The following is a 25094-nucleotide window of genomic DNA, read 5'->3' on the forward strand; positions in this document are numbered from 1 at the left end:
GATGATCCGAGGTTACATTACTGATGATGTGTCCCAGTGCACACCCGGTTCGTTGAACCAAGTGGTGTCGGACCTTGATAATGAAAGGCATGGTCCAGATTAACCTGGCTTTATTATACTAGCTCATTCGCCATAGCAGTTCATATACTGTCATTTAAAATTCTGTATTCTAATATCTCCTAGTCAAACATATATATTCACTAGCTTAAAACTTAAACCTAATCTTAAAGTTTAGATGGGGTACACACCCCCACAAACCCTACTAAAGTTTAGATGGGGTACACACCCCCACAAACCCTACTAAAGTTTAGATGGGGTACACACCCCCACAAACCCTACTAAAGTTTAGATGGGGTACACACCCCCACAAACCCTATTCACTCCCCGATTAACCCTGGCTTTAGCCCCACAAACCCAAAGCACATCCTGATTGACCCTTGCTAAACCCCCATAGACAGTGTCCCGTGTCAAGAGGGGTAATTTCAACAGGAATAAGTGTTGGGTCTGATTGGTGAAGGCGTCGGCCAGTTTAAATATATCCACTAGCCTAAAATTTAAACCTAATCCTAAGGTCCAAAAGGGGCATACACCCCCACAAACCCTAGGAACTCTGGCTTCAGCCGTACAAACCTAAAGCACACCCTGACTGATCAACAGGGATAAGTGTTGGGCCTGGTTGGTAAAGGCGTGGGCCAGTTTAAAGTGGCAGGATCGTGTGAAACTGAATCTCTGGTGGCGAGATCAGAAAGCACAAGAGGGCTGAATTGCCCACTGCCTGTATGGTTTAAAATTTAAACCTAATTCAGATGGGGTGCACATCCCCATAAATTTTAGGCACTTCCCGATTAACTCTGGTTTTAGCCCCACAAACCCAAAGCACACCCTGATTGACCCTTGTTAAATCCCCATAGACCTAGTGCTCCGGGTCGAGAGGGGTAAATTTCAATAGGGATGAGTGTTGGACTTGGTTAGTGAAGGCGTCGGTCATTTTGAAGTGGCAGGGTCGTGTGAAACTGAATCTCAAGTGGCAAGATCAGAAAGCACAAGAGGGCTGAATTGCCCACTGCCCGCATAATTTCACCCTAACTTAGTAAATTCCCACAAACTGGATATTCTGTGTTAAGAGGGGCAAGTTTCAATAAAGGCAAGTGGTGGACCTGGTTAATGAAGGCGTGGGCCAGTTCAAAGTGGCAGGGTCACGTGAAATTGAATCTCAAGTGGCGAGATCAAAAAACACGAGGGGGCTTTTTTGCCCACTGCCCGCATAATCTCAACCTAACCCTAAACCCTAAACCCTAAACCCTAAACCCTAACCCTAACCCTAACCCTAACCCTAACCCTAACCCTAACCCTAACCCTAACCCTAACCCTAACCCTAACCCTAACCCTAACCCTAACCCTAACCCTAACCCTCGGACCCTAACCCTAACCCTCGGACCCTAACCCTAACCCTCGGACCCTAACCCTAACCCTAATGCGCGGACCCTAACCCTAACCCTAACCCTAACCCTAACCCTAACCCTAACCCTAACCCTAACCTAATGGCAAACCTACCAATTTTCCGGGTGAAACCAAAGGATAGGAATGTGCCTGTCAAGATTCTGCATCGGAACCATCTGCTGCCCTTGGGATAAGAGGTGCAGGTTGACCCAAATCCTGACCTGAAGCCTAAGAGGAGTAAGAGGGCACTGCAGTGACATGGGCCAACTGCAGAACCAACAGCAGGAGAGGTTAAGCCAGCCCCCACCCCTGAGAGGGATACTGATTCAGAGGATGAGGACCTGGATGTATGGTATATGCTGCCTTTTGTTTACTCCCCATCGATTAAGGAAGGGTAACACACAAGTGGTATTCACAAAGGTACTCCCCTCACCAGGGAACCCACTCCTGTGGATTAACTATGTGACAATTACACTTTCGTATTCGAATGGAATCACACTCACCCTTACGGGCTTCTTAGAGAGAGAGTCCAAACATTGACCTCTTTGTCACTAGGTTTCTTCTGTTTAAAACCTATCTCTCCTCTCTTCTCTTCCTGCAAACTTGTTCTAGTTGCAGACAACTTGGGAGAGTCATTTTTCAATACTTAGGATCGATCGCAACTCACCCCTTTTCGGGCTGCTGAAAGTTTAAACCAGCGACTGACTCACTGGTGTCTTTCAAAGACCGAATCCATCTTGACTCTGAAATCCTTTAGAAGTCACCGAATGTGACCACAACAAAGGGGACTGTTCTTCTGTGGTGGAATTATCAACCCAGGCAAGGGTTGGACACACAAATAACTCTCCACCGGTCACACCTTTTCCACACTGCGAGAGCCACTGATCAATCCTTCAAAACCCACCTTTCTGTCGGCACAACAAAGCTCATCCAGTGTCCAAAACCGTGTGTCTGTGAGTCTATCATCTGACCTTCTGAACACCAGCTGTCCAAGCAGTTCCTCCCTCCTCTCTCTGTAAGACACAGAAGCTGGCAGTGTCCTTGCAAAAGTGTAAACATACTTGCAGAGAAACCATAACATCGATTATCCATCAAATAACTCCACCTCGGTCACCATGGCGACCCACAAGCTGCTCGGTGCTCTCTCTCTCCGAACTCACAAGCGGGCAGCGTCCTTGTATAAGTGTAAACACACTTTAGAGTTTGTATAAACGCCATCTCAAGGCAGGCTTTGTCCCTGTCTCTCTCTGTAACAGCTCAAACAGTGTCCAAAAGTCAGTCTCATTCTACCGACGTTTTAAAGTGACAGTCCGCAGAAAATAAGAACCCTAGGGGTACGTAACAGCTGTAACTAAGTCCCATCACCTGCCTGCCCTTCCTGACACTCTCACTGCACGCTATCTTTACTTTTTTACCATCTGTCCTATCCTGAGTCCCTTCACTCCAGTTCCCACCCCCCTGCCAAATTAGTTTAAACTTTTTCCAACAACTCTTGCAAACCTGCCTGTGAGAGTATTGGTCCCCTCCATTCAGGTGCAACCCATCACTTTTGAACAGGTCTTACCTCCCCCAGAAGAGATCCCAGTGATCCATGAACCTGAAGCCCCACACCTTGCATCAGCTTCTCAGCCACGCATTTATCTGCCAAATCATCGTTTTTCTACCCTCACTGGCGTGTGGCACAGGCAGCAATCCAGAAATTACTATCCGGGAGATCCTGCTTCTCAGCTTTCTGCCTAGTTCTCTCAATTCTGTTTTCAGGACCTCATTGCTTTTCCTTCCTATGTCATTGGTACCCTCCCTCTTGAGAATGCTATGGACCCAATCTCAGACCTCTGACCCTGGCACCTGGGAGGCAACATGCCATCCATGTGTCTCTATCTTCCCCACACAAACTCATCTGTGCCCTTGTGACTATGGAATCTCCTGTCACTGCTGTGATCCTCTTCACCTTTCTGCTCTTCTGAGCCATAGCATGAGTCTCACTGCCAGAGACCAGATCACTGTTGCTCCCCACTTTCTGGTTAAATGTACTCTGCACTGGCTGTGCATTTCCCTTCTTTTGTCAGTCACCCATTTACCTGTCTCCTGCAACTTAGGAGTGACTACTTTCCTGTAGCTCCTATCTATCAGCTTTCATATGAAACAAAAGTCACGAGCTGTAGTTTCAGTTCCTTAATACCTTCTCTCAGGAGCTGTAGCTTGGTGCACATGCAGAAGAGATTTTCTGGGAGGCTGGAGGCTACATCTCACAGGCACTATCAAACACAGCCCCAGAACCATTCTCACTAACCTAACAGAAAAGGAATGAACAAGTAAGAACAAAAAGAGATACTTTAACCCTAGCCCTCTTTGGCATGTGGATGTGTGGCAGAGGAACTGGTGCAGGGGGCAGGGGTTCAGATTTACAGATCATTGGGATCTCTTCTGAGGAAGGTACAACCTATACAAAAGGGACAGGTATACCTGTACTTGAGGGGGACAAATATCTTTGCGGGCAGGTTTGCTAGGGTTGGTGAGTTGCAATGCAAAAGTCAGACAAAATCAAGAAGGGTAAATACAGGAATAAATGTGTTATATTTGAATGTGCATAGTATACGGAAAAAGTAGATGAACTTGTAGCACAGTTACAGATTGGTATGTATGATGTTGTAAGCATCACTGAATCATGGCTGAAAGAAAATTATAGCTGGGAGCTTAACGTCCAAGGATACATATTTTATCAAAAAGGACAGGCAGGTAGGCAGAGGGAGTGGCACGGCTCTGTTGATAAAAATTGAAATCAAATCATTAGAAAGAGGCAACATGGGGTCAGAGGGTGAGAAGGGTGATTATGGATAGAGCTAAGGGATTGCAAGGGTAAAAAGACGCTGATGGGAGTTATATTTATACCCCTAAACAGTAATAAAGATGTGGTCTACAAATTACAGTGGCAGATAGATCATGCATGATGACAGATCAGCAATGGCTGGAATTTCTGGAAACAATTCAGAAGGCACAAGATATATTCATCCCAAAGAGGAAGAAGTATTCTAAAGACACAACTGTAGCTAATAAGAAAGTCAAAGCCAAAATAAAGTCAAAGACAGCAAAAATTAATGGGAAGTTAGAAGACTGAGAAGCTTTTACAAATGAACAGAAGGCAACTAAAAAGTAATTAAGAAGGAAAAAATGGAATATGTAAGTAAGCTAGCCAATAATATTGAAGAGGATACCAAACATTTCTACAGATACTTGAAGTGTAAAAGAGTGGTGAGAGTTGATATTGCACCACTCGAAAATGATGTTGGAGAGGTAGTAATGGGGAAACAAGGAAATAGTGGATGTACTGAATAAGTATTTTTCATCAGTCTTCATTGTGGAACACACTAGCAGTATGCTGGAAGTTCAAGTGCCAGTTCAAATATCTGAGCTGCATGGGAGTCCTTGTACAGGATTCTCTGAGGGTTAATTTGTTTGACAGCTGTAGCAGGATTTCAATGCCATTACCTCCTCCAAAGCTAAATCTTGGGACATAGTGGACAGCAGAGCTTTGCTTCCAGATGACCTCAATGTCTTCTATGCTCACTTTGACCACCAGAACAGGGAAGAACTATCACGCACTCCAATGTCTCCCAGTGATCCTCTGGCCTCAGTATCTGAAGATTCTGTACGTGCTGCCTTCAGAGAATCAATTTAGTAAAAGCATCAGGTCCAGACAGAGAACCTAGTCCAGTACTGAAGACCTATGCTGACCATCTTGCTGGTGTATTCATGGATATCTTCAACCTCTCATTCTGGCAGTGTGTGGTACCCACCTGCTTCAAGCAGGCTTCAATTTTACCAGTGCCCAAGAAGAGTGTGGTGACCTGTCTAAGTGACTGTTGCCCAATGGCAGTTACATCCACAGTGATGAAGTGATTTGAGAGGCTGGTGTTGAAGCATATCAGCTCCTATCTGAATGGTGACTTGGACCTGTTCCAATTTGTCTACCTGTCAATACCTCCAGTTGAACTCTGTCTTTTTGTGTGTTTCCCCCAGCTGTCAGTCTCTGGTTTTGTATTGCCATGGGCTCCTGTCCCCGCTCCTGCTCTACTCCGGCCCCTGTATTACTGAGTACTCATCTCTCATTTGTTCCTCATTACCTGTATTGCTGCCACCTGTGTCTCATTGTGCTCCACTTACCATCTGCCTCTCTGTTTATTGCCCAGTGTATTTCAGTCTTGTGTTTTCACCTATTTGTTGCCAGATAACGTCAATGAATTTTCCTGAGCCTGTCCAGCATTTGTATCTGTACTCTGTCTGAATATCAACTCTGCCTATTTCCTGATTCTGGATTTTAGGATTTCTCTGGACATTTTCTCTGCTTGAACTTTGATGCCGACTTTGTTTGCACCTCAGGATTTGTTACTCAATTAATATCACTGTGCACAGTACTGGGTCTGCGATTGGATCCCTGCTCCAGCGCACTGACACCTACCGAAGCAACAAGTCTACAGCAGATGCCATCTTGTTGGCTCTGGAACATCTGGACTGCAAAGGTATGTACATCAGGATGTTTTTTATTGATTACAGTTGACATTTAACAACATCATCCCCTCAAGACTAATCAGTAAACTCTAAGACCATAATACACCCTTGTGCAACTGGATCATCACTTGTAGACTTCATTCATTTTGGATCAGCAAAAATATCTCCTCCACCATCTCCACCAGCACAGGAGCACTGCAGGGATACATACTTAGCCCCCTGCTCTACTTATTTTACACTTATGATGGCATGGCTAAATGCAGCTCCAACACCATATACAAGTTTGCTGATGACACTTCTGTTGTGGACTGTATCAAAGGGAGTGATGAATCAACATATAGAAGGGAGATTGAAAACTTGGCTGAGTGGTGTAACAACAATAACCTCTGACTCAGTGTTAATAAGACCAAGGAACTGATTGTAGACTTCAGAAGAGGGAAACCAGAGGTCCATGAGCCAGTAATCAGTGGAGGATCAGAGGTGGAGAGGGTCAGCAACTTTAAGTCACTATCTCAAGATGACCTGCCCTAACCATCAAATAAATTGCAACAAAAGCATGACAATGCCTCTACCTCCTTAGGAGTCTGCGGAGATTCAGCATGTCGTCAGAAACCTTGGCAAACTTCTACAGATGTGTGGTGGAAAGTGTGCAGACTGGTTGCATTATGGCCTGGTATGGGGACACCAATGACTTTGAGTGAAAAATCCTACAAAAGGTAGTGGATTTGGCCTAGTACATCACAGGTAAACCCCTCTCCAACATTGAGCGCATCTACATGAAACATTGTTGTAGAAAAGCAGCATCCATCAGCAATGATCTTCAACACCCAGGTCATGCTCTTTCTTCGCTGCAACCATCAGGCAGAAGGTACAGTACCCTCTAGACTTACACCACCAGGTTCAAGAACAGTTATTATAACCATATAACAATTACAGCACAGAAACAGGCCATCTCGGCACTTCTAGTCCGTGCCGACGCTTACACACACCTAGTCCCACCGACCTGCACTCAGCCCATAACCCTCCATTCCTTTCCTGTCCATATACCTATACAACTTTACTTTAAATGACCCCTATTACCCCTCAATTATTACCCCTGAATCATCAGGCTCTTGAACAGAAGGGGATAGTTACACTCATTGAAGGACACATTTAAGGACTCGTTTAATTGATATTTCATGCTCATTATTTATTGCTATTTATTTATATCTGCATTTGCACAGTTTGTTTACAGTTTATAGTTCCTGATGTCTACAGTTACTGTTCTATAGATTTTCCAATTATGCCCGCAGAAAAAGAATCTCAGTGTTGTATGTGATGACATGTAATACTCTGTTAATAAATTTTATTTTAACTTTGAGCTTTGAGGTTGAGTCTATGGTGAGGAAGGCAAGTGTGATGTTCGTCTTAATTTCAAGTGGACTAGAATATATAAGCAAGCATGTAATATTGAAGCTCTACAAACCACCGTGTTGGCACGTGGCCTAGTGGGCAAGGCATCAGACTAGTAACCTGAAGGTCACTGGTTCGAGCCTCAGCTGAGGCAGCATGTTTGTGTCCTTGAGCAAGGCACTTAACAACACATTGCTCTGCGACGTCACCGGTGCCAAGCTGCATGGGTCCTAGTGCCCTTCCCTTGGACAACATCGGTGGCGTGGAGAGGGGAAGGCCTGCAGCTTGGGCAACTGCCGGTCTCCCATATAACCCTGCCCAGGCCTGCGCCCTGGAAACCCCAGGCGCAGATCCATGGTCTCTCGAGACCGACGGATGCCACCACCACAAACCACTTCACGGAGTATTATGAGCATTTTTGGGCCCCTTGTCTAAGAAAAGATGTGCTGACCTTGGAACGGGTGCAAAAGAGGTTCACGAAAATGATTTTGGATTGAAAGGCATGTCATATGAAGAGTGATGGCTCTGGGTCTATACACACTGAACTCAGAAGAATGAAGGGTGACAATTGAAATTTATTGATTGTTGAAAGGCCTTGATAGAATGAATGGGGAGAGGATGTTTCCTGTGGTGGGAGAGTCTAAGACCAGAGGACATAGCCACAGAAGATAGGAGCATCCTTTACAACAGAGATGAGGAGGGATTTCTTTAGCCAGAGAGTGTTGAAGATGTTGAAATCGTTGCCATAGGTGGCTAAGGAGGCCAAGTCATTACATATATTTAAAGCAGAGGTTGATAGATTCTTGATTAGTCAGGGCATTAAGAGATATGGGGAGATGTCAGAAGATTGGGGCTGAGAGGGAAAATAGATCAGCCATGATAAAATGCAGAGCAGACTTGATGGGCCAAATGTCCTAATTCTGCTTCTATGTCTTGTGGTCTCAAATTAATGCTGAGAGGAAGTATGTAAATGAGGAAAAGGTGGTTAATTTAATGTGGTAAACACCAGAGATAATAGTGCATGATGACAGAGATGACAATGCTGGTGACTGTCAATTTTTAAATTTCAGTTGTGCCAGAATGTGTCAAATATAACAATTGGAGGAAAAGATTATCAACTATGTCAATGGCTGATGCTAGAAAATTGGCTTGATGAGATTCAAGCAAGTCCTTCATGTGTATGAAGGAGGCAATATTACTTTGAAGAAATTATGTGAGGAAAGAGGCTCCTAAGAAGAGGGATCAAGAGTTAGATGTTTAAAGACAGAATTGAGATCTGATTTAAAGTAGGTGGTGATGATATTTGAGAAGGGAGAATGCCTAATGTTGAGGTAGCAATGACCTGAGCACTTTTGTGAAAAAATTTGAGGAAGGAGGTGAGATTTGGACAAGATAAATATAGAGAGAGCAAGAATGGAGATTGCAGTAAAAATACAAAAGGTGCAAGTGGCAAGTGAGGTTGATAAGGGTAGAGTAGAGGATGTTGTCTACATGGATTTTATAGGCCATTTGACAAAGTCCTTCATGCGAGGCTAAATCAGAAGATTAAGATGCATGGGATCAGCAGCAAATTGGCTGTTTGGACTCAGAACTGGCTTGTGCATAGAAGACAAAGGGTAATGGTTGAAAGGACTTATTTGAGCTGGAGATCTGTAATGTGTGGTGTTCTGCGGGATCTGTCTTGGGACCTCTGCTGTTTGTGATGTATGTAAATGACCTGAATGCACCTTGGCATGACAAATGCAAGGAGACAATACATGTTAAGGGCAAGAACCTTGATGGTGTTGCTGAGCAGAGATATCTTGGGATATCTTGGGATCCAGGTTCATGGCTACACAGATAGATAAGGTGATTAAGAAGGGTTATGAAATGTTTTCTTTTATAAGTCAAGAGGTTATGTTGTAACTTTCTAAAACTCTGGTCATCCACTTCTGGACTATTGCGTACAGTTCTGGTTGCCCTACCAAAGGAAAGACGTTGAGGCTTTGGAAGGGTGCTGAAGATGTTTACCCAGATGCTGCCTGGTTTCGAGGGCATGTGCTATCCTGAGAGGCTGGATAAACTTGAATTGTTTCCTCTGGAGTGGCAGAGGCTGCGGAGAGATCAAATAGAGGTTTACAAGATTATGGAAGGCATAATCTCCTCCAGAAATCCCCAGCATCTCAGATGTTAGTATGAAGCCAACCTGATTAACTCCATGTGATATCAAGAAATGGTTGAAAGCACTGGATACTGCAAAGGCTGTGGGCCCAGACAAAATCCTGGCAATAGTTCTGAAGATTTGTGCTCCAGAACTTGCTGTGCCACCAGCCAAGCTGTTAGATTACAGCTACAACATTGGCAACTACCCAGCAATATAGAAAATTGCCCAGCTATGTTCTGTAAACAAGAAACAGGTCAAGTTCCAACCCAGCCAAATACCACTCTGTCAGCCTACTCTCAATCATCAGCAAAGTAATGGAAAGGGTCATCAGCAGTGCTATCATGCAGCACCTACTTGGCAAAAACCTGCTTATGGATGCCCAGTTTGGGTTCCATCAAGGCCACTCAGCTCCTTGGTCCAAACATGGACCAAAGAGCTAAAAATCAGAGGTGAACTGAGAGTGATGGCCTTCGACATCAAGACAGCATTTGACCAAGTATGGCATCAAGGTGCCCTAGCTAAAATGGAGTCAACAGTGTTAAATACCCATGGGTGTCTTGTGAGCATGATGTAATGGTCTTGTGATAGTGGGGTGATGTAATTTTCCCACCGGTTTGAGGTCATGTGATGGCCTGTTCCAACAGGTATAAAACGGGAAAGCCCTGCTGTGACGCAGGGAAGTTTTGTGTGTTGAGTCATCAGTTATTCTGTTATGCTGCGTTTGCTTTATGACGCAGTTTCATTTTAAAATGGACTTTTATTTCTGTTTTAAAGTGCGCAGATCTTTGCCGGCAGTCTCGCCAAAAGCTGCGAGACTTTGTCCATTCTATTTTTACAGTATAGTTGGAGAGTGAAGACTTTACCAAAGTTCGGGAGCCTGAAGGATTGCGTGGAGTCAGTGTCGGCAGCTTTGTTAAGGATTCGACCTTATTGAGTCTTCGGTCCAGAAAAGTGACCTGCCCTCTGAGATAGCCTCTGCAAGAGCAGGAAGGCTTTGGGCAGTGTTCATTGCTCAGAATAAAAAGGTCAGTTCCTTTAAGCCATTTTATTTCCTTCATCGGGAATCCTTCGGATAAGGTGTGTTTCGGCTGGGATCAGCAGATCGTCATTACTTTGAGGAATTCTTTACTTCAGGAAAGTCTCTCCTAATTGACTATATTAAACACTTGGACATTTCTAATTTACCACTTTAAGAACTGTTCCAGTTGTCGTCTGTTTGTTAAAGTGTCAAATAACTGTTAACTTCCAGTTAAGTTAGTTGTTTGTTTATTTTTCATTTTTTTTTAGCAGAGTTTAATAAGTGTTTAATTGTTTATTTAAAGAAAAACCTGTCTCAATTCTATATTCATTGATGCCGGAGACCATCCGTAACAATAGGAATTAGGGGGGAAACCCTCCACTGGTTGGAATCGTACCTGACGCAAAGGAAGATAGTTGTGGTGGTTGGAGATTAATCATCTCATCCTCAGGATATCAGTGCAGTGTTCCTCCGGGAGGTGTTTTAGGACCAACCACTTTCAGCTGCTTCATCAATGACCTTCCTTCCTTCATGAGGTCAGAAGTGGGGATGTTTGCAGATGACGGAACAATGTTCTGCACCATTGTGGTGTATTGACTCACAATAGACAATAGACAATAGGTGCAGAAGTAGACCATTTGGCCCTTCGAGCCTGCACCGCCATTTTGAGATCATGGCTGATCAACTACTATCAATACCCGGTTCCTGCCTTGCCTCCATATCCCTTGATTCCCCTATTCATAAGATGCCTATCTAGCTCCTTCTTGAAAACATCCAGAGAATTGGTCTCCACTACCTTCCACGGCAGTGCATTCCAGACCCCCACAACTCTCTGGAAGAAGAAGTTTTTCCTTAACTCTGTCCTAAATGACCTACCCCTTATTCTCAAACCATGCCCTCTGGTACTGGACTCTCCCAGCATCTGGAACATATTTCCTGCCTCTATCTTGTCCAATCCCTTAATAATCTTATATGTTTCAATCAGATACTGAAGCAGTTCATACCCAAATGCAAGATCTTGGCCAAGATCTAGTCTGGTTTTGACATGCAGGATATAAGGCTCCAATGTTACTACTAAGTTTGCTGCCAAGGGTGTTGTGTTTTTCAAGCTGACAATTATTTAATAGAAATCAAATGTCAATTTTTAGTCATTTTATCATGGGTTCACTAGATCCTTCCCATAGGACCTTCGTCACTTGCACCAAAACTGATCTTTTCAGGAGATTCTTCTTTGCACAACCTTGATCTTGCTTTCCACTCCATTAGTCATCTTACTCAATGGATAATGTCAATAGGATTCCACCATCACGCACCTTTCCTTCAAATCTTCTGTTTCTTGTTCTTTCAACATCTGCCTTTGTATCTCTTCCTTACCCAACACTGGAACCCTAACATTCCAGGCCCAATTGATGTTCATTTGCACTACATCAATTTGGTACTGTATATCAGTCAGGTTTTTTTTGGACGCAGTGGAGAAATCAAAGTTGTTGTAGAACACATATTAAACTGCAGGAATAATGAGTTTTCTGTCACCCAAATTATCCATTGTTTTCCCATTCTCCTCTGTCCTCCTAACTCACTGCAATGATGCCCAATGTAAACTTGAATGCACTACTGATATATTCTAGCCTTTGCAACTTAAAATTAATGTTAAAGATCTGAACAACTTCATTTCTCATGGATGTTTTTTAAATTTACTATTTTTTTCTTTTTGTTTCTATCTGCTGGTTTTTTTCTCAGCAATATTTTTATTGTTTTTTTAAATCAAGAAAGCATAGTACAACGGAGGTTTGTGCAGTACATAACAAAAGTACAATTCACATCTATGAAAGAGATGCACCCATAGTACAATCATGCTTTGGTTGCCTCCCTGCTACGACCTACCCCTCCCAATTCCCTACTCCAAGCCATCATTGCATTAGCAAAAAGGGTTAAACAGAACCTTTATCCCCACAGAGCTGCATTGGCATAGAGAAGGTGTATTTTCCTAACACATAAACTGTTGTATGTTTACACATCTGAGTTCATAGAATTTCACCAGAGAATGCTGAAAGTCAGGGAGTTGTGTGCAGAGGAAAGGAAGAAGGGACGAACTTATAGTTTGGCTGGGAATTCTGAAAGTATTCAAGAAAGGGTCCCCACACCTTTTGGAATTTTATATCCGAATTGAGAGTTGAACAATGGATCTTCTCAAGGTATAGACTGGACATGATGTCCCTAAGCCACTGAGCATGGGTAGGCGGGGCAGCATCCCTCCACCTGATGAAAACTGCGCGCCTGTCCAAAAGAGGCAAAAGACAGTATGTGACGTTTGGTCGGACTTAGGTGCGTGTCCCCCTCCCCGGAGGTGCCGAAAAGAGCAGTCAAAGGGTTAGGTTCCAGATTGTAATTAACTACTTGGGATAGAGTTTGGAAAACATCTTTCCAGTATTTTTCCAAGCTAGGGCATGTCCAGTACATGTGAATAAGGGAAGCCTCGCCCTTTTTGCATTTGTCACAGCAGGGATTAACAACTCGGTAAATGCGAGATAATTTTATTTTAGGCATATGGGCCTTGTGTATGACCTTGAACTGTAACAGGCAGTGGCGGGCACATAAAGAGGTTGAGTTAACTAACTTGAGAACAGAATCCCATACATTGTCTGATAGTGAAAAATTTAAATCTTGCTCCCAGGCAGTTTTAATTTTATCAAGGGGGGCTCACCTCAGAACCGCTAGTTTGTCACAAATAGTAGATATTAGGCCTTTGCGCAATGGATTCATGCAAAGAAACATATCAACAACATTTGTGTCGGGTGCCTCAGGGAAGGCAACAAAGGGCGGAAAAAATGTCTAATTTGCAAATATTTTAAGAAATGAGTGTTGAGTAAGTTAATCTTTGCAGACAGTTGTTCAAATGATGCAAAGCAGTTGTCTATAAAAAGATCTTTGAAGCACCTGATGCCCTTTCTATACCAGTCTTGAAATGTTGGATCATGTATAGAAGGCTGAAAGAGGTGATTATGTAGAATAGGACTTGAAAGAGAGAAACTATAGAGACCACTATACTTCCTGAACTGAACCCATACTCTCAGGGTGTGCCTGATAACAGGATGAGTAATTGGTTTAGGTGTAAGAAAAGGGAGCGTGGATCCAAGAAGTGAGGAAATAGAGAAATTCTTAATAGAGTTCAGCTCCATTGCCACCCAAATTGGGCAGTTAGATTGGTTGTGGAAATGAGACCAAAAGATGAGATAGCATATGTTAGTTGTCCAGTCATATAGGCGGGAATTGGGCAGAGCCATGCCCCCAACACTTTTAGATTTTTGAAGATGGACTTCATTCAGTTGGGGACGCTTGCCTTTCCGTAAGTAGGATGATATGACTGAGTCTAGCAGGTCAAAAAAGTCTTTAGGAATGAAAACTGGTATGGATTGAAAAAGGTATAAGAATTTAAGAAGGATGTTCATTTTGACAACGTTATTTCAGCCCATCAGGGGCATAGACAGGGGTGACCACTGTGCTATGCTCTGTTTTTTTATGATTTAACAAATTAGTGAAATTTTATCTAAAAAGATGCTTATAATTCCTTGTTACTGTGACACCAAGGTAAGTAAATTGGTTATTCACTACCTTAAAAGGGAGGTTATGGAACTCTGATGCTTGTGCCTTTCCATTTATTGGAAAAAATTCACTCTTGTGTAAATTAAGTTTATAATCTGAAAACAGCTAAATTTGTTAAGGAGTGAGAACATGGGGGTAATGAGGTGATTGGGTTTGATATAAAAAGTAAAAGATCGTCAGCATAAAGGGAGACTTTATGCTCAACTCCTTCCCTCCAAATCTCTGTCAGATCTGCACAACTGCGGAATGTAATCGCCAGTGGCTCTATGGCCAGATTGAAATGTAACGGGCTTAAGGGGCACCCGTGGCGGGTTCCATGTTTTAGATTGAAAGGTTGGGATTGCTGAGAGTTGGTCAAAACAGAGGCAGTGGGACACGAATATAACAGTTTAATCCAAGTGATGAAATATAGTCCAAAATCAAATTTTTCTAAAACAGCAAAAAGGTAATTCCAGTCTGCACGGTTGAATGCTTTCTCTTCGTCTAAGGAGATAACACATTCAGGAATCCCAACTGAAGGTGAGTATAAGATATTTAAAAGATATGTTAAAAAAAGCATGGCGGTTTTTGACAAAACTGGCTTGGTCTTCGTAAATAATAGTGTAGGGGTTTCTCCAATCTATGGGCCAGAACTTTAGCTAAGATTTTTACATCAACATTTAATAGAGAGATTGGCCTGTATGAGGTGCACTCTGTTGGATCTTTGCCTCTCTTCACCAGAAGAATGATGTATGCCTCATTAAATGATGCTGGCAGTTTACCTTGTTTAAATGAATCAGATAAAACCAAGGTTAGTTGAGGTGAGAGCAGTGACGAAAATGATTTAAAGAATTCTACAGGGAACCCATCAGATCCTGGAGATATACCAGTCTGCAGTGACGAGATGGCTGAGGATATTTACTCTAATGATATTGGCTCATTCAGTCTCATTTTGAGATCAGGAGACAGCATAAGGATATTTAAGCTATTTTTAAAAATTCTGGACCAAAATTGAGGATTCAGAGGTGTAAAGTCAGGAGTAAAAGTTCCTGAATGTATCGTTAATTTCAGAGTGATTCGAGGTGATGCTTCTGTTTTCCATTTGAATTTTTGTGATGTGTTGTTTGGCTTAGAAGCCCTTTAATTTGTTGGCTAAAAATTTACCAGATTTGTCACCATGAATACAGAACCGGCTCTTGGTCTTCAAGATTTGGCATTGAATTGGGTGAGTGGAAATAAGGTCAAATTTAGTTTGGAGTTCTAGTCATTTTTTGTACAGCTCTGGAGTTTTAATTTGAGCATATTGTTGGTCTATTTCTTTAATTTGATTGGCCAGGTCAAGTTGTTCTTCATATTTCTTTCTTTTCATATTCATAGTGTAGGAAATTATTTGACCCCTGAGGTATGCTTTCAAAGCATCCCAAACTAATCTGCTAGTTTTTAAAGCAATTATGTTCAACTTGTTCTGCACATGAACTCTACTTTTGTGACTACAACCACTGCTAGTTATGTTACTGGTCCACTAGACTCCTGTGTAATATTTCACTTTGCCCAGATATGTCTTTGATAAATATTGTGGATTCTGATTTAAGCTGTTCTTGATGATTTTGAATATTAGTCCTGTCTGCTTACTATCCACAGCTAGAAGTTATTTAAACCATTAATGACCACTAGGGATTCAATACCCTGAATTGTGGTTATATATATTTTTATGAATGCAAAGCCTACATTGGAATTATTTGATTAGAATTAGTTCACAGAACAGACATAAATGGGGAATTTAAATTCAAGTAACTGAGTGTGTGTGGAATAAAAATTGATGTGAGTATATTAATGATTTATTCACTAGATTGTCAATAGGATCTATTTGGTTCATTAATACCCTTCTGAGAAGTTAATTTACCATTCAGCTACATCCTAAAAGCAAATGTAAATACACATTGTCAGATCTTATTGTCTCTGCATTGACAGCTCAGCTTTGCTTAACTGGCCTCTCCTGCACAACAGCACTGTGATTCGTATTCATCCCCTTAGAATCTCCATCCTATGACAGATATCCTGCAGAGTGTTTAAACAATTCATTTTTCCATCTAGTTGCACTGGCCTGCTATATCTAAATACTTAGTAATATAGTTGACTATTATCTGCCTTTTGACATAGTTTGTGCAGCACAAAAGTCAATTAAGAAATGCAATGAACAAAAGGAAATAGGTTTAAATTCATGCAGACCTATTTAAGAATACTGAAAGTTGTGTTTGGTGAGATAAATCCTTTAATATCATATTCTTAACAAATTACCTCTTGCTATAAAAGTTTGCAAACATAATTCTGCACAATACAACCATAGCAACACTGTAATTATTAGACATTTGAACTTGAACACCATGTTAAATGCATACTTATCATCTTTACAGTAAGGCCAACCAGTCATTAGTATTCTATTATGACAGAAGTTGGAATTAACTTTTGAAAAGATACACTTAAACTAAATTGCATTCAATACCATACTGCTCTTGATCATTCCTTCAAATTTTTGCAGTGAAAAAGTTTAACTTTGAATTTTACAAATTTGATAATGAAGCTTTCATTGGGAATTGTTGTACACTTGTCTTTATCCACTTATTTCAATCTACAATGTAATTAAAATGAACACCCGTGAAACCGAAGGTTTTCAGAAAAAAATTCTAGATCTTGACAGAGTTGTCTGTACTTCCGCTCTTGGCATTCTGCATCATTTGGCCACTTTTCCATCCAAGTGCTTTCACTAAACAGGTAGTTAATTCTGAAATTTTAAAACTTAGTCATTATGAGGAAGAACAAACATGAGAACTGATTACGAGCATTTTCTAAATGACAATAGACAATAGGAGCAGAAGTAGACCATTCGGCCCTTTGAGCCTGCACCGCCATTTTGAGATCATGGCTGATCAATTGCTATCAATACCCGGTTCCTGCCTTGTCCCCATATCCCTTGATTCCCCTATCCATAAGATACCTATCTAGCTCCTTCTTGAAAGCATCCAGAGAATTGGCCTCCACTACCTTCTGAGGCAGTGCATTCCAGACCCCCACAACTCTCTGGAAGAAGAAGTTTTTCCTTAACTCTGTCCTAAATGACCTACCCCCTTATTCTCAAACCATGCCCTCTGGTACTGGCCTCTCCCAGCATCTGGAACATATTTCCTGCCTCTATCTTGTCCAATCCCTTAATAATCTTATATGTTTCAATCAGATCCCCTCTCAATCTCCTTAATTCCAGCATTTACAAGCCCAGTCTCTCTAGCCTCTCTGCATAAGACAGTCCAGACATCCCAGGAATTAACCTCGTGAATCTACGCTGCACTTCCTCTACAGCCAGGATGTCCTTCCTTAACCCTGGAGACCAAAACTGTACACAATACTCCAGGTGTGGTCTCACCAGGGCTCTGTACAAATGCAAGAGGATTTCCTTGCTCTTGTACTCAATTCCCTTTGTAATAAAGGCCAACATTCGAAACTTGGTTCAAAAAAAGAGGGATGTCAACAATAGATATAGGCAGCATGGAGTTAAGGAATTGCTCGAGGAATATAAAGAATGTAAAAGGAAACTTAAGAAAGAGATTAGAAAAGCTAAAAGAAGTTACGAGTTTGGTTTGGCAAATAAGGTGGAAGTAAATCCGAAAGGCTTCTACAGTTATATTAAAAACAAGAGGATAGTGAGGGATAAAATTGGTCCCTTAGAGAATTAGGGTGGTCAGCTATGTGTGGAGCCGAGGGAGATGGGAGAGATTTTGAACGATTTCTTCTCTTCGGTATTCACTAAGGAGAAGGATATTGAATGGTGTAAGGTGTGGGAAACAAGTAAGGAAGTTATGGAACCTATGACAATTAAAGAGGTGGAAGTACTGGCGCTTTTAAGAAATTTAAAAGTGGATAAATCTCCGGGTCCTGACCGGATATTCCCCAGGACCTTGAGGGAAGTTTGTGTAGAGATAGCAGGAGCTCTGACGGAGATATTTCAGATGACATTAGAAACGGGGATTGTGCCGGAGGATTGGCGTATTGCTCATGTGGTTCCATTGTTTAAAAAGGGTTCTAGAAGTAAGCCTGGCAATTATAGACCTGTCAGTTTGACATCAGTGGTGGGTAAATTAATGGAAAGTATTCTGAGAGATAGTATTTATAATTATCTGGATAGACAGGATCTGATTAGGAGTAGCCAGCATGGATTTGTGCGTGGAAGGTCATGTTTGACAAACCTTATTGAATTTTTTGAAGTAGTTACGAGGAATGTTGACGAGGGTAAGGCAGTGGATGTAGTCTATATGGACTTCAGCAAGGCCTTTGACAAAGTTCCACATGGAAGGTTAGTTAAGAAAGTTCAGTTGTTAGGTATTAATGCTGGAGTAATAAAATGGATTCAACAGTGGCTAGATGGGAGATGCCAGAGAGTAGTGGTGGATAATTGTTTATCGGGATGGAGGCCGGTGACTAGCGGGGTGCCTCAGGGATCTGTTTTGGGCCCAATGTTGTTTGTAATATACATAAATGATCTGGATGATGGGGTGGTAAATTGGATTAGTAAGTATGCTGATGATACTAAGGTAGGAGGTGTTGTGGATAATGAGGTGGGTTTTCAAAGCTTGCAGGGAGATTTATGCCGGTTAGAAGAATGGGCTGAACGTTGGCAGATGGAGTTTAATGCTGAGAAGTGTGAGGTTCTACATTTTGGCAGGAATAATCCAAATAGAACATACAGGGTAAATGGTAGGGCATTGAGGAATGCAGTGGAATAGAGAGATCTAGGAATAACAGTGCATAGTTCCCTGAAGGTGGAGTCTCATGTAGATAGGGTGGTGAAGAAGGCTTTTGGAACGCTGGCCTTTATAAATCAGAGCATTGAGTACAGAAGTTGGGATGTAATGTTAAAATTGTACAAGGCATTGGTAAGGCCAAATTTGGAATATTGTGTACAGTTCTGGTCACCGAATTATAGGAAAGATATCAATAAATTAGAGAGAGTGCAGAGACGATTTACTAGGATGTTACCTGGGTTTCAGCACTGAAGTTACAGAGAAAGGTTGAACAAGTTAGGTCTCTATTCATTGGAGCGTAGAAGGTTGAGGGGGGATTTGATCGAGGTATTTAAAATGTTGAGATGGATAGATAGAGTTGACGTAAATAGGCTGTTTCCATTGAGAGTAGGGGAGATTCAAACGAGAGGACATGATTTGAGAGTTAGGGGGCAAAAGTTTAAGGGAAACACGAGGGGTATTTCTTTACTCAGAGAGTGATAGCTGTGTGGAATGAGCTTCCTGTAGAAGTAGTAGAGGCCAGTTCAGTTGTGTCATTTAAGGTAAAATTGGATAGGTATATGGACAGGAAAGGAGTGGAGGGTTATGGGCTGAGTGCGGGTAGGTGGGACTAGGTGAGATTAAGAGTTCGGCATGGACTAGGAGGGCCGGAATGGCCTGTTTCCGTGCTGTGATTGTTATATGGTTAACATTCCATTAGCCTTCTTCACTGCCTGCTGCACTTGCTCATTCACCTTCAGTGACTGATGAACATTGATAAAATGTCCATTGGTTTTTCAAAATTATTAAAATTAAGAATGCAGATGCACCCCCTCTATAGTGAATTCTGAACCCACTACAGAAGAGAGTCGATAAAGTGGTACGGTGGAGTCTGGGACATTCTCAAACGGGGAACGTAACTATACAATTGAGTGGAAGCTTTAAAAAACCAGAAGAGTAAATTGTTTGAGAGATTACATTAACAGAGAGATGAAGTCACAGATTTAAAATAGGCATTTGCCATTCAGGAACAAGATATAAACAATGTTTCCAGAAGACTGGAAAATGTAAATGTCACTCCACTGTTCAAGAAGGGAGAGAGGCAGAAGTAAAGAAACTATATGCCAGTTAGTCTGACTTTAGTGGTTGGGAAGATGTTGGAGTCAACTATCAAGGATGAGGTCTCGGGGTACTTGTAGGCACAAGATAAAACTGGCATGATAAAACATGGTTTCCTCAAGGGAAAATTTTCCTGACAAATCTGTTGGAATTCTTTGAAGAAACAACAAGCAGGATAAACAAAGGAGAATCAGTTGAAGTGGTGTACTTTGATTTTCAGAAGACCTTTGACAAGATTCCACAGATGAGGCTGCTAAACAAGCAATAGGTCCATGGTACTACAGGAAAAATCTAGCATGGATAAAGCTGTGGTTGATTGGCAGGAGGCAAAGAATGGGAATAAACGGAGGCTGTTTTGGTTGGCTACCGGTGACTAGTGGTGTTCCACGTGGGTCTGTGTAGGGACCGATTCTTTCTACATAATATGTCAATGATTTGAATGATGGAATTGATGGGTTTGTTGCAAAGTTTGCAGAAGATATGAAGATAGGTGGAGGGCAGGTAGTTTTGAGGAAGCAGAGAGGCTACTTGGACAGTAGTAGAATGGCAAAAATGGCAGATGGAATACAATGTCATGAAGTGTATGGTAATGCACTTTGGTAGAAGAAATGAAAGGGTTGACTGTTTTCTAAATGGAGAGAAAATACAAAAAAAATTAGACACAAAGGGATGAGTCCTTGTGCAGGATTCTCTAAAGGTTAACTTGCAGGTTGAGTCAATGGTAAGGAAGGCAAATGCAATGTTAGCATTCATTTCAAGAGGACTAGAATATAAAAGCAAATTATAATTTTGAGACTTTATATCGTACTGGTGATGTCTCACTTAGAGTATAGTGAGCAGTTTTGGGCCCTTTATCTTAGAAAGGATGTGCTGAAACTGGGGATGGTTCAACTGAGGTTCACGAAAATGATTCCAGGAATGAATGGTCTGTCATGTGAAGAGTGTTTGATAGCTCTGGGCCTGTATGCATTAGAATTCAGAAGAATGAAGGGTGACCTCATTGAAACCTTCAAATAATCAAAGGGCTTGATAGAGTGGATATGGAGAGGCTGTTTCCTATGTTGGGAGTGTCTAAAACCAGAGGACACAGTCTCAGAATAGTGGGGCATCCTTTTAGAATGGAGATGAGGAGGAATTTCTTTAGCCAGATAGTAGTGAATCTGTGGAATTCCTTGCCACAAGCAGCTGTAGAGACCAAGTCTTTATGTATATTTAAGGCAGAGGCTGATAGATTCTTGATTGGTCAGAGCATGAAGGGATATGGGAGAAGGCAGGAGATTGGGGCTGAGGGAAAAATTGGATCAGCCATGATAAAATGGCAGAGCAGACTTGATTGGCCAAATGACCTAATTCTGCCCCTATAGCTTATGGTATTATAGTCTAAATATCTTCACCTAATGTTAACAATCCCTCGATAGAATCCATAAGCAAGGGATCTATGGCTGCATATATTCGTGGTGCTGTTGAAATACTTTTAGATGTCAAGTAACTCCTGGAATATGAGGTTAATACAGGTAAGTAATGTGGAGATAAAATTTTATTTTTAATGACTGAGCTGATGTGAGGGATTGAAAACCATACTCCTTGTTTTATTTACTTTGTTATTAGGTAGGAGCCTAGGGACTTCCCAGGGATCGTGACACAAATAATCAGTTCATTACCAATTAGAGCTCGACAAAATCATGTTACGTCAAAATTTAGCACTGACTTGCTTCCTATGTTTGGAAATTGTGAAGATGTCCTGAGTATGTAAAACATCCTGCATATATGCATTTTCCTTCTGTTCCGTGCGTCAATTGTATAAATTATCATACTGAGACTTAATGCTATACTAAACTGTCTGAATTTGTTTTGAGATTACAGTTTCAGCTTTAACATTAGTTTCTCATGAATTTCTCATAAATCACAAATTTTATTTGTGTGAAAAGTTTGAGAATGAATAAAGATCAACTGTGATTCAGAATTTTCACCTTACCCGTTCTCCACCTTCCACTGATCTGAGCTCTGTCCCATTATTAGATAATCTTTGTTCAATTCCACGTGAAATTTACCAACACAGTTGACATGTGTGATTAGTTTACGCATTTTATCTTCCCCGACTGAATCACTTCCTGAAATGATAATTAGCAGTGTTAGATTATCCTATTCACCATTGTTTCATGATGTCAAATTTTTTTGGCAATGTCCTAAATTGTGGCTGATTTAATCTTGATGCTCAATATATAATTATAAAATTACATTGGAGTAGCAGAGCATTCAATAAGGGTAGAAACAGGATGACTTGGCAAATTAATATGTGGTGCAGGGGGCATGCCTTCAGGTTCTTGGATAATTGGGTTCTCTTCTGGGGGCAAAGATAACCTGTACCAAAGGGACGGTTTGCACCTGAACCTGAAGGGGACCAATATTCTCATGGGCTGGTATGTTAGAGCTGTTGGGGAGGTTTTCCATAGCTGCTGCCTGGCCTACTGAGATTCTTCAGCATTTTGTGTGTGTTGCTCGGATTTCCAGCAGCTGCAGATTTTATTTTGTTTGTAATTTGTGTGACATGTGGTCAGGGTCTTGGACTATGAGTTTTTTTGCATGACAATATTTTGAATGATTTGCATCTTGGTCCCAGAGAAATACTATCTTGTTTGGCTGTATCCATGTGTGATTGTTAAATTTGATTTCATTTGATGTGTCTTCCCTGTGTGCTGTTCATCATGCAAAAGTATAAAAATTACTCACCCTCTTTGATCAGAGTCTGAATTTGCATTTTGTAGAAAATATAATTGTCTCTCTGTTCCTTACCAAGGAATTTCACTTTGTAAACTAGAGAGAGAAAGATACAAAAGCAATGCCATGGAAATTGAATTATGCTAATTTTAGCACAAGGAAACATTTGAATGGCTGCAAAATAAGAGCTGAAATTGGCTAAATCAAACATGAAATAGTATTAGAGTGATTTATATAACCTGGAACATACTCTACTATTGTATCCTTCTGATTCCTGGTGGAACATTGCCCAATTCTGAACATCTCCAGCTGCTCTACAGTGAACTTGGACACTTCTAATTGCTATCATAGAGTGGAAAGCCAAAAGAAAAACATTTCTGACATTTAATTAAAAAGACATAGGAGTCCTCGACAGTACAATACATATTAGGAAGGAGACCAAGACGCAAACAAGGCCCATCATAAAACTATGGCCTTAGCACATACTGTAGCTTCTGTGAAGTGTGAACCCCCACTCAATGGGGCAATATTGAATGAAATTTCATTGTTTCTTAGGATATGTGATTGTGATTTCCATTCGATTGTTTGCACTCAAAAGAGGGAGATTTTCCAAAACATACATTTTACAAAAAAGTCTTAATTTTTTTTAATGATGAGAGTACAGAAATTTTGTAGCATGCCATTAAATGAAGTTCAACATTGATTCATTCATTCATGCATTTTGTCCTGTGTAGGTTGACTTTGACAGCAAAATGCAAGGGCATTTTGTGTGTCACCTAGACTCTTCCGGCTGGTGTGTAGCGGACCCTGTATATACTGTGCAATTTTTGGTGGCTGCTTTAGAAAACTCCCCTTTTCTCTCTACTTCAAAGGTCATTAAGTTATATACACATAACTGGATGAACAAGCCATATATGGAGAACATCATATGGTAGCTTTTCTCTTCCTCCTACTTTCCGGATCAGAATAGTAGATTAGTAGACTAAGGCTTTACTGAAACAGATGAGTTATACTACAATACAGTAGTTTAACAGCTACAATTACTAATACTAATTTTTTAATGTCAATTGTATTTAATTTCACATCTGCATTGATAGGATTTGAATACATATTTTAGATCAATATTCCAATACTTTGTACAGCCAACCGAATCCTTTACCTTCACTGAAATGCTGGTAGTAGAAATCAAGTGTTAATCCACACAATGATCAAACATGATTAAATATAAAATAATGAAAGATGTGTAACATTGTGGGATTTCTCAGATAAAGTGTAATATAGCACGAATAGGAATATATTTACTGTAATCAGTTTCTGGGGCACATGACATGTCATCACGTTTATCAGGGTCTTCTTTCTCTGTCTTTATGGAAATGCAGCTTCCTACAAACACAGAAGAAAGGGGAATTGAATTTCTGAAATAACTCTATACATCATTTAAAATTCTTAAAGACAAAGGTGGAATGCTCCATTTTCAATCCTCCATTGCTCAAAAGATCTTTGATATTATAATGTACAACTTTCCTTCCCTAGGGATTTTATCAACCATTTATCTTCACATGGATATAGTCTACAGTGAGTCAGAATTCTGTCAAGACAAAAAGTAAATATTTCGGGTCCATCATCATTCAGGAATTCTGAAATGTTACCTCTGTTTTCCTCTCCACGGAAGTTTCTTAACCTATTTGGTTTTTATTTCAGAGTTCCAGCATCAGATTTCCTTCTTATTTTCATGTTGATGTGTTAATTCAGTATAATTGACTCCCACTTTATTTTAGTACAAATTGAGTCGCTAAGTTTAATTTAAATTGTCCATCTGTCAGAATCAAGTCTGAACCCAAGTTATTTATCCTGGCCTTCAGACTTGTTTAGTAACAGCAACAGTACACTAGCATAGATTAGATTAGCCTGAATTCAAATACTAATCTTTTTTTTAACTGTGAATTAGTACTGTTTGTTAAATCAAATATTTATTCTCTTCTCTTTTAACACTTTTTGAAATATCTGATTGATTTGATCTCCTTTACTAGTTTATTTTATTCAATGTACGATCATTATTACTATACTCCTTATTTCTTCCTTGAATGTGTTATTCCTTAATATTTTTCTAGTAGAGTATTTAGTAGAAGCTTTTGAAACATTTTGTTTTAATTTGGGGATATGATTCAACTGCAAACCAAAATGATTGACAGGTAACAGTTCTGTAATGAATCACCCACCAGATGTTGCAATTGTAAATGCTCAGTTTGTCTTGGACTTTGAATCAGATGGAGGGCAATGTCTTTGCGTCTGTCACACCACCGAACCCACAATGAATATTGAATTGTTGAACCTTAAATCCTCTAGACGTAAAATAATCTTTACAGAAGGAACAATCATCGATGAGACTGGATGTTACCAT

The 25094-nt window shown here is 40.9% G+C and overlaps 1 protein-coding gene across 1 annotated transcript in view; it reads right to left on the reverse strand.

The window, feature by feature from the left end:
* Nucleotides 1-16344: 16344 nt before the first annotated feature.
* LOC140741526 (complement C3-like) overlaps nt 16345-25094 on the reverse strand; it is a 313216-nt gene continuing 304466 nt past the window's right edge. The window contains exons 38-41 of the mRNA XM_073071820.1: nt 23996-24076; nt 22706-22789; nt 21951-22086; nt 16345-16866 (exon numbers count right to left, since the gene is read on the reverse strand). Coding sequence (XP_072927921.1) covers nt 16725-16866; nt 21951-22086; nt 22706-22789; nt 23996-24076 — 443 coding nt within the window. The 3' untranslated portion in view covers nt 16345-16724. The remainder of the gene's footprint in view (nt 16867-21950; nt 22087-22705; nt 22790-23995; nt 24077-25094) is intronic.

The sequence above is a fragment of the Hemitrygon akajei genome, chromosome 18, assembly GCF_048418815.1.
Source record: "Hemitrygon akajei chromosome 18, sHemAka1.3, whole genome shotgun sequence".
In the NCBI taxonomy this organism is placed as follows: Eukaryota; Metazoa; Chordata; class Chondrichthyes; order Myliobatiformes; family Dasyatidae; genus Hemitrygon; species Hemitrygon akajei.